This window comes from Myotis brandtii, unplaced genomic scaffold, assembly GCF_000412655.1.
Source record: "Myotis brandtii unplaced genomic scaffold, ASM41265v1 scaffold1612, whole genome shotgun sequence".
NCBI classification, from domain to species: Eukaryota; Metazoa; Chordata; class Mammalia; order Chiroptera; family Vespertilionidae; genus Myotis; species Myotis brandtii.
The window spans coordinates 777,566-786,528 of NW_005355890.1; the positions used below are offsets into that span (position 1 = coordinate 777,566).

Consider the following 8,963-nt stretch of genomic DNA (forward strand, 5'->3'; position numbering starts at 1 on the left):
GGGTGTGGGGGGGGTGGGGGGGGGGGGGGGGGCTGCAGGATTAGCATCTCAGATGAGACTGGAAAAGGTGCAATGATTCCCTCCAGGTGGTACAGCTACTGAAGCCAGAGCACAGCCATCACCAGAAGGGAGAGAGCCTGGTTAATCTCTCGGATGCATTTACAAGGAAGATGTGTGCTGGTGGGGACCTGCCAGGCTGCTTTGGAGGTGCCACCACCCTTCTCCGTGCTGCAGTGGGCACCCCGTGGACTCCCGTGGCTGCCTGCACTTGTTTCCTGAACCCTCCCTGGTTGGCTCCCCCGCCCCCGAATTATTCCAGAATTGAGCAAGTCTCCCAATATAACTTTTCATTAAAGCAAGTTCAGATCGAGGCAGCTTTTCTTAGACTTTTCTGAGCTCAGACCCCTGACCCAGGGGAGAACTGCTCACTGATGGATGTCTGACTCTGCTCCTACCTCTTCTTTCTCCAAACCTTCAACCCGTCCCACCCACCATTCTTTCCGAGACGCATCTACTTTCCTTCTGCCTCAGTCTCCCCTTCCCAAGAAGAAGGCTGAGACCCACCCATTACCTGGCAGGCTCCTGGCTGGGGACGGTGACGGAGCCTTGCCTGGGTTCAGGCTGTCCTCCGGTCTCCATGGCGATCCCTGGCTGCAGTCCTGAGCATGTCTCCTCGCCAGGCGCGCGGGTCCTAGGAAATCAGATGTGCCGCAGGCTGAATTGATTTCAAGCTTGCGCGCCTCCTGGACACGCTCAGGATGAGATGGCCAGATGCCCTGCCCAGCGAGGACAGCTGCCGCCACGGGTCCTCAACCCACGACTCCCACTGCAGGTCACGCTGCCACAGACCCTGCTCTTAGGATAAATGTGGCCTTCCTTTCACAGCAAGCCTGACTGAGGAAAGTAGCCCAAGGCCAGCGCACATGGTGGGCTCAGTGAGAGGGGCAAGCCAGCGCACATGGTCCCGTCAGAGCACGGGAGGGGGCAGTCCCAGCGCCCCCACCTGGAGCCAGAGCAGCCTGGTCCACACTAATTCCAGAACAAGGGTGTTCGCGCAAACTCATCTCTGCTAATGAAATCCTACCTCCTAAGGCAAGCTCAGGGCCACCTCCTTCAGGAGGCCTTCCCTAGTGTTTATGGGAAGAAGACCAGTGTCTCTGGGAATATTTCCCTTCCTTGAAAACCTCCTGGGGCTGCGGTTTGACCAGCCTGATTAAGAGCCATCCTGGCCTTGGCCTCCAGGGATTTGCACTTCAGTCTGCAAGTCCGGAAGAGCCCGGGCAAGACAAATGATTTCTATCTCATGGCCTATCCCAGCCTAATCAGCCCTCTTAACCAGGTGGTGACGGCTGGAGGAGGCGAGAACTAATGACAGGGAAAGGCTCCCTTCCTCCCACCGAGTGAGGAGAAGTCAGATGCTGCACCCCAGACACTGAGCTGCGGCCTCCTCCTTCCTCATCATCCCTGCGCTCCAAGGGGGAGAGGGGCTCAGGGAGGGCTCACTACCATCCCGCGTCCTGTCCAGGCCACCTCTGCACAGCCCCTCCCTCAGCTTCCCCATCTCAAGACTCCTTTCTTCTGCTGGGACCACAGTCAGGCACCTGCCACTTCCATGGCCGCCTTCCGTGAGGGACAGCTCTCACACCTGTGCTGCCTCTCCAGGCTGGAACCCCCACCCCCCGGCCACTCCTCACCGGGTTCAAGTCCCTTCCCCTCACGGGCATCCTCCTGGGAGCAGGCTCCTGCATTCTTGCCTGACTGGCAGGGAGGCTAAGACCATCCTGCTATTGCTGGAGCCCAAGCCAGAGGTCTTTGTAGGCTGTGCGTCCCTGTGCTTCTGGTGCTCCCAGCACCAACTGGCAGCCAAAACCCAAGTCCTGTAACATGGCTGCTGCGTGTGCAATGTGTCTGTTGGAAGGATGGGACTTCCCGTGTATCTGAGTCACTCGGCGTTTGGGACCCTTGGTAGACAGTGGCATCAGCCTTTCCTCCCAACTCCATCTCGTTCACAAATACACACACCAACCGTATGACATTTATTGACTGCTTACTGAAGTCAGCCACATACATTATATCATTTAATCTACATAACAACCCTATAAGAGAACAAAACAAGGTTCAGAGAGGTTAGGTAACTTCCCCAAGGGCACACAGCCAAGTGGCAAAACTGAGATTTGACTATCATCGCATCCCACTTCAAAGCCTGTTGGCATCCACTCCATGAAGCTGATTTTTCCACACATGGTGCCATTCAAGCAGAAGCTGAGGAGGGCATGGCTGAGGACGGAGCCCTGTGGCGTGTGGTAGAGACGTGGCGCTGACCCACCCACTGCACTGTGCAGCCTGCCTCTATTTCCAAGCCACGTGATGGAATTCCACCTCAATACCCATAAGAGACGCTCACATCTCATCCTTGTGCAAACAAGAGGCCCGCCGGGCCCTGCTGCAGGTAGGAGGCCACACCTCAGTTGCCCTTCCAATATTCTTATTACAAAGGTGGCGGGCACGCTCCAAGGGACTAGGTCAGTTCCAGGAGAAGGAGACGGGGACAAGGAGTCTGTCTCCAGCCCCTGGACCTTAGCAGCTGGCAGTGGGGGGAGGGGGGCCGGCGGGCCGGAGCGCTGCCGCAGCACGTGCACCTGGCAGATCAGAGGCACCTCGAGGATGGAGCTGTTCAGTCCCCACCAGCAGCCCCTCTGTCTCAGCACCAAGCAGTCGGCCCAGCATGTCTGTGAGTCTGGCGCCTGTTAATCACGTGGGAGACATCCTGAGACCAGGCTTCCTGGGTCAGCAGCAGGGGAACCACTGCCCATGACATCAGAGCTTGTGTGGCCTGGCCCGTGGACGCCCACTCGGCGGGGAGGCGGCAGAGTGAGAGGCCTCGGCCCGTCCCTGCCCAGCACCCAACCAGGAGTTCTGTGGGCTGGCCGCTCACCCCCCGGAGTGTGTTTCCTGGTCTTCAAATAGGAAAGAGAAAAAAGGCGATTTCATATTGAGTTGCGTGCTGTTCACAGACTCAAGTGCAGAAGGGCCAGTGCGCCACAAAGAATGGGAGCCTCCTATGATGTAAGTTCAAGGGACCAGGGAGCCTTTCCTCCCCAGGCATCTCTGCACTTGGTTCTCGAGGCTTGAATTTCTACCGCGATGTCTGTTAGGGCTGTAGGGCAACACCACCCCTACGGCCATTTGTAAGCTTCCCGCCACAGGAGACAAAGACCAGGAAAAAGCTGCCGGACACCAGGAGTCAGACCGCACAAGGAGTGGAAACTCCTGAGGCACCTGATCGCACGCCTGCAATCCACCCGCCTTCCAAGCCCACCTCAGCCCCAAATCTGCCAGTGACTGCATCTAAGGATGAAACGCCAGCTCCTGTGCTGCCATCAGCCACCCATGTCCCCTTGGCCCGGTGCGGCTCAGCCCTTCCCTCTGGGTATCCCATCCCCCACCCCTTTCCTTAAATAAATTCAGTTTTCTTCATCCACCATCTGAGACAGCTACTTAGCCTGCCCACGTGACCCATTCCGGAACCGTCCATCTGTTAACCCACTCCTGCCTCCATGAGATAAAGCACAACAGCTCTCTCATGAAAGAAGCATTCTTTCTCTCTGTGTTTGAAATCTATGCAGTATTTCCATGGGGTTCTGTAGTAATCTGTCAACAGGCTTTTTCCCAAAAGAGCAGTTGGGCAAGGCCTCCAGTGGGGCTGGGTGAGACAAGGCTCGTGGTCAGGCTGAGACAGCATGATGGGACTCAGGCAGGAAGGGTGAGCTCCAGATGTCGGAACAGCGGGGGCTCTGAGGGCAGAGCCGGGGACACCAGAGAAGACCCACAGGGGGGGACTCCTTGCCGAGACCGGCAGCGAGTATTCACAGGCACTTACTCCAGGCAGGGCCTGAGCCCGAGCTTTGTCCTGTCTGAACCCACTACAGCCTCTGAGGTAAGTACAGCCCATTGTGTAGATGTGGAAACAGGCTGGTCAGTTATGGGCCATTGTTCGGGTCAGCAGTCTGTCCTGTGCTGTTAGCTACCGTGCTGGCCAGGGAACAGGGGGAGAGGGGCGGGGATGGCATTCTCACCCATTCAGATGACGAATGAATAGCATCGTTGAAGGGCATGATTCAGAGCCCTGACCTGTGTGGCTGACCGGCCCTGAGGAAACGTGAACTGGACATGAGCCCACAGGGAGTCCCTCGGCAGCAGAGGCCCATCACTAGGTGTCAGGTGGCTCAGTGAGCTGGCAATTCCTTCTGCAGAGGCTCATCTTCCAGGAGGACCTGTGGCCCCCTGAACAGCCCGCAGTCAAGCTTGTGGGCCACTGGCGGAGGAGGAGCCAGGACGCATGGGGCAGAGCCGGACCACGGTGGTGCCTGGGCAAGAGCCATCTGGGCAAGAGCCACGGCACCACCTAGCTGCCTCCTCTCGAGCACCTCCTTGGACGAGCCAGACTGCCCCCTCCCTTCATAGCCCAGGGAGTCTGCGAACTCCACAAGATGCTCTGGTCATGCCCCACCAGAGGCGAAAGGGAGCGATGGGGGAAGTCCCATTCTGCCTCGAGTTCTCCCTGACCTGACAGCTCGGTCCTTCCCCCATGGGGCCCAAGATCCCAGGAGCCAGATGCTGCCAGGCAGCCTGACTGTGTGCCCATGCTTGGGCCTGTTCTCCCCGCTCCCCAAACTTGTCCGAGGCCCACCTTGAGGGGCTTTATTAGCTCAGACGTGGGAAGGAAACTATTAATGCATGTCAACGTGTTAGTAGCAGATAACTGTCTGGATTATATTCTCTATTCTTTTAAATCAGGGGCGATGCCTTAACCTAAAGGAGTAAGTCCCCAGTGGTGGGACACAGGTGTGGACAGCAGGTGGGTTAGGAGGGAGCAGTTAGGAGGGTGGGGATTTCTGATGTCCCTGAGTCAATGTCACATTTCTGGGGGCCCCAGTATGTTAAAATGGTTGGGAACTACGTCTCTGTTGGGGTGTTTTGAGATTTTCCTCCCTTTGCCTGAATCCTCAAAGGTGAGTCCGAGGGCTGCCTAAATATTCAGTAGTAGGGCCTCAATGTCATTAGATATTGTTGTCCATCATTTATTAGCGAGTCTATTAAGGAGCTGGAACCAAATACCCAGACAGAGAAGAGACAAATGCACCCCTGAGTGAGGAGAAGTGATGGATGAGGGCCCAAAGCCAGTGGTGTGGGGACCGAGGCACTGGCACTGCATTTGTGGCCATCTATATAAAAGCCTAATATGCAAATTGTCCCCTCGGGAGTTCAACCAAGAGACTGGGAGTTTGATTGCTCGCTATGAGGTGTGCTTACCACTAGGGGGTGTTGGTGATGCAGTGCTGGCAGCAGTGGAGGCGCTGCCCGCCCAATGGGGCCCTGATGAGAGCAGGACCACAGCGGGATGATAGAGCAAGTGAGCAGGCGGTGCCAGGCCAAGGCGGGGTGCCAGGTGGGGCTGTGGGGCTGCGAGGCTGGGGGCGTGAGCTGGGGCTGCTGGAGCGAGACGGCCGGTCCAGACATGCCCCGAAGCCCTCCTGTGGTCCCTTCCAGGCAGGCCAATCTCCCACATTCCCTCCCTGGCCTGCTGGCCCGAATGGTACCTCTGCAGCTGAAAGAAAGCGGCATCGTCGACAGGATATGTCTGAAAAACTGTCATGGACAAGTACCACCAATACTAGTAGGAACTGACTTCACAGCGAAAATGAAGTAAGTGAGGATGCAATTATCGAACACAGTTGTGGTGGAATGACTGTTACATGTCATTTTGCCTCTCACTAAATTTCTCTGATGAGAAGCCATCTGATGGAAAATCTACTCCATGTTTCAGCAAAGGTAAAGTATGTCCAAATGATATAAATTTTCCAGAATGCCCGGCATATTTAAAAAATTAATGATAAATGAAGATTCTGACAGTAAAAATGTTATGGAAAATATTCGTTCCATAAATAGTTCTTTTGCTTTGGCTTCAATGGGTGCAAATATCACATTGCCATCAGGATATGGGCCATACTGTTTTAGAATACACGGACAAGTTTATCACTGTACTGGAACTTTACATCCTTCAGATGGTATTTCTCGGAAGTTTGCTCAACTCTACATTTTAGACTCAGCCGAAGTGACGAGTAAAAGATTAGCAATGCCAGAAAACCAGGGCTGCTCAGAAAAGACTCGTGATCAACATCAAAAACCTCATGCATGAAATAAATGAATTAACAAAATTGTACAAGATGCTACATGAGGTAGGAAAGGAAGCCCAATCTGAAGCAGTAGCGAAAGGTATTACTCCCACGAAGTAACAATGGCGATTAAATATGATCATAACAGTGACCCGGGTAGATATAATTCTCCTCGTGTAACCAAGGTTGCTGTCATATTCAGAAACGAAGATGGAGAACCTCCTTTTGAAAGGGACTTGCTCATTCACTGTAAACCAGATCCCAATAATCCAAATGCCACTAAAATGAAACAAATCAGTGTCCTGTTTCCTACATTAGATGCAATGACGTATCCTGTTCTTTTTCCACATGGTGAAAAAGGCTGGGAACAGATATTGCATTAAGACTCAGAGACGACAGTGTAATCGACAATAATACTAGACAAAATGTAAGGACACAAGTCACACAAATGCAGTATTATGGATTTCATCTCTCCGTCCGGGACATGTTCAATCCTATTTTATTTTTTAAAAAATATATTTTATTGATTTTTTACAGAGAGGAAGGGAAAGGGATAGAGAGTTAGAAACATCGATGAGAGAGAAACATCGACCAGCTGCCTCCTGCACACTCCCCACTGGGGATGTGCCCGCAACCAAGGTACATGCCCTTGACCAGAATCGAACCTGGGACCCTTGAGTCCGCAGGCTGACGCTCTATCCACTGAGCCAAACCGGTTAGGGCTTCAATCCTATTTTAAATGCAGGAAAATTAACTCAACAGTATATTGTTGATTCATATTAAAAAATGGAAGCCAATCAGATAAATTTCATTAAAGCAAACCAATCTAAGTTGAGAGTTGAAAAATATAGTGGTTTGACGGATTTTTTCACATCTAGATCTGAAAATCACAATGTGCCAATCGTCTTTTGAGGGTAGTCCCAGAAATATGCAGCAGCAATATCAGTATCAGGATGCTATGGCAATTGTAATGAAGTATGGCAAGCCCGATTTATTCCTAACCATGATGTGCAACCCAAAATGGGCAGATATTACAAATAATTTACAACGCTGGCAAAAAGTTGAAAACAGACCTGACTTGGTAGCCAGGGTTTTTAATATTAAGCTGAATGCTCTTTTAAATGATATATGTAAATTTGATTTACTTGGCAAAGTTACAGCTAAAATTTATGTCATCGAATTTCAGAAACACGGACTGCCTCGCGCTCACATATTATTGATATTAGATAGTGAATCCAAATTATGAACGGAACACAACATTGACCGTATAGTTAAGGCAGAAATTCCGAATGAAGACCAGTCTCCTTGACTTTTTCAAATTGTAAAATCAAATATGGTACATGGACCATGTGGAATACAAAATCCAATATTAACTATTAAAATATTTCTTCTAATTATTTTCCTTTCAATGTGCATGAATTCATGCACCAGGCCACTAGTCAGATAATATGCAGTTATCATGGGAGGGAGAAGTTTTGAGTGTTATATATGTAGGACAAAAATAACATAAATGTTGGAAATAAAGTTTCTCATGGATCCACTCAATCAACTTATTGGGAATTTAAGAAACAACAATGTAAGCCCACTTGCACCAAATAGGCACCATCTCATTTCCTCAATAGTATGTCAGGAACTTGGACAAGAATGCTGCTCCCTTTTGCAGTTGAAGAAACTGAGGCATGGAAATGTTAAACACACTTTCCTAGTAAGTTAGCAACCGGACCAGAAGTGAAACTCCAGACCCCAGATTCCCCTGCAGCTGCGTGTGTAGGACTGTCACTAATGGGCTGATGGCTTTGCTGGCAGAGCCCAGCCTGCCCCTGGAAGTGAGGGCAGGGCACCCCAGTGCCCAGGACAGCGCTGTTGCACAGAGTCTGGTAAGTGTTTGATGTACACCTGGAAAGTGTGGCAGTTTGGAGACCTTTCTACAGTAGAATTGAATCTTCATTTTGTTACTGTCTCAAGTTATGCAATTTTTGAGCCTTATTTTCCCACATCTCTAAAACAAGAACCAAAGGACTTCAGTGAGATGAACAATGTTGGTGGAAGGAGCACCGTGAGGAGCCCCAGCCCTCTGACCTGCGGCTGGCCACAGGCGAAGGCATTCTTCTCCCACAGCGTAGACCAGCCCGGGGAAGGACCTTTTCCAGGCAAAATAAAAAGCCCGTCTTACCTGCTCAGGCCGTTTTCCAGGTGATCAAGATCGCTGTCTGTGGCCCTCACCCAAGGGCCGGGCGGGTTGGGGTGGGAGTACTGGGTGTTAATCTTGGCCATCTTCTTGCCGCAGGTGGTTGCTGAAACATGAACATGAACAAATACAATCAGGACTCAGGACGGGAAGGAGCTGCAGACCCAGCTCAGCTCGGTATAGTCTGGAAGGCTACTCCCCAGGGGGCCCTACTCCACTTCCTCCCACAGTTCCTGCCACACTGTACTAGATGGGCATCTCCTGGCTGGGTTTCCCTGCTGAAGCGTGAGCGCGGCCTTTTCCTCCATACACGCTGCCACCCTGGAGAGCTGCTCAGAGTGGAGCGCTGACCCCGCGAATGAATGAGTGAATGAATGGCCAAGCTGCTGTCTGATGTCAGAAAGCTTCAAACCCTCATTCTCTGGGGGCAATGCATTCTCTTTCTTAACTCTGGTTTTCTCATTTATTTGTTTTTTTAATCTGACAATTTTGCTCATGTTTTCATAGCTACCCCAAATTCTGTTTTAAAACAAAACATAACAATCTAATAAAAAATAAACTGGTGAACAAAATAGGTCCAGAGACATAGAAGCACGAGC

General features: G+C 51.5%; 1 protein-coding gene across 4 annotated transcripts in view; it reads right to left on the reverse strand.

Moving 5' to 3' along the window:
• CNGA3 (cyclic nucleotide gated channel alpha 3) overlaps positions 1 to 8,963 on the reverse strand; it is a 35,953-nt gene that overhangs the window by 19,187 nt on the left and 7,803 nt on the right. For all 4 annotated transcript variants that reach the window (XM_014536414.1, XM_014536416.1, XM_014536415.1 and 1 more), the window contains 2 exons: positions 8,350 to 8,470; positions 572 to 691 (listed from right to left, as the gene is read on the reverse strand). In XM_014536414.1, the coding sequence (XP_014391900.1) occupies positions 572 to 691; positions 8,350 to 8,470 (241 nt within the window). The remainder of the gene's footprint in view (positions 1 to 571; positions 692 to 8,349; positions 8,471 to 8,963) is intronic.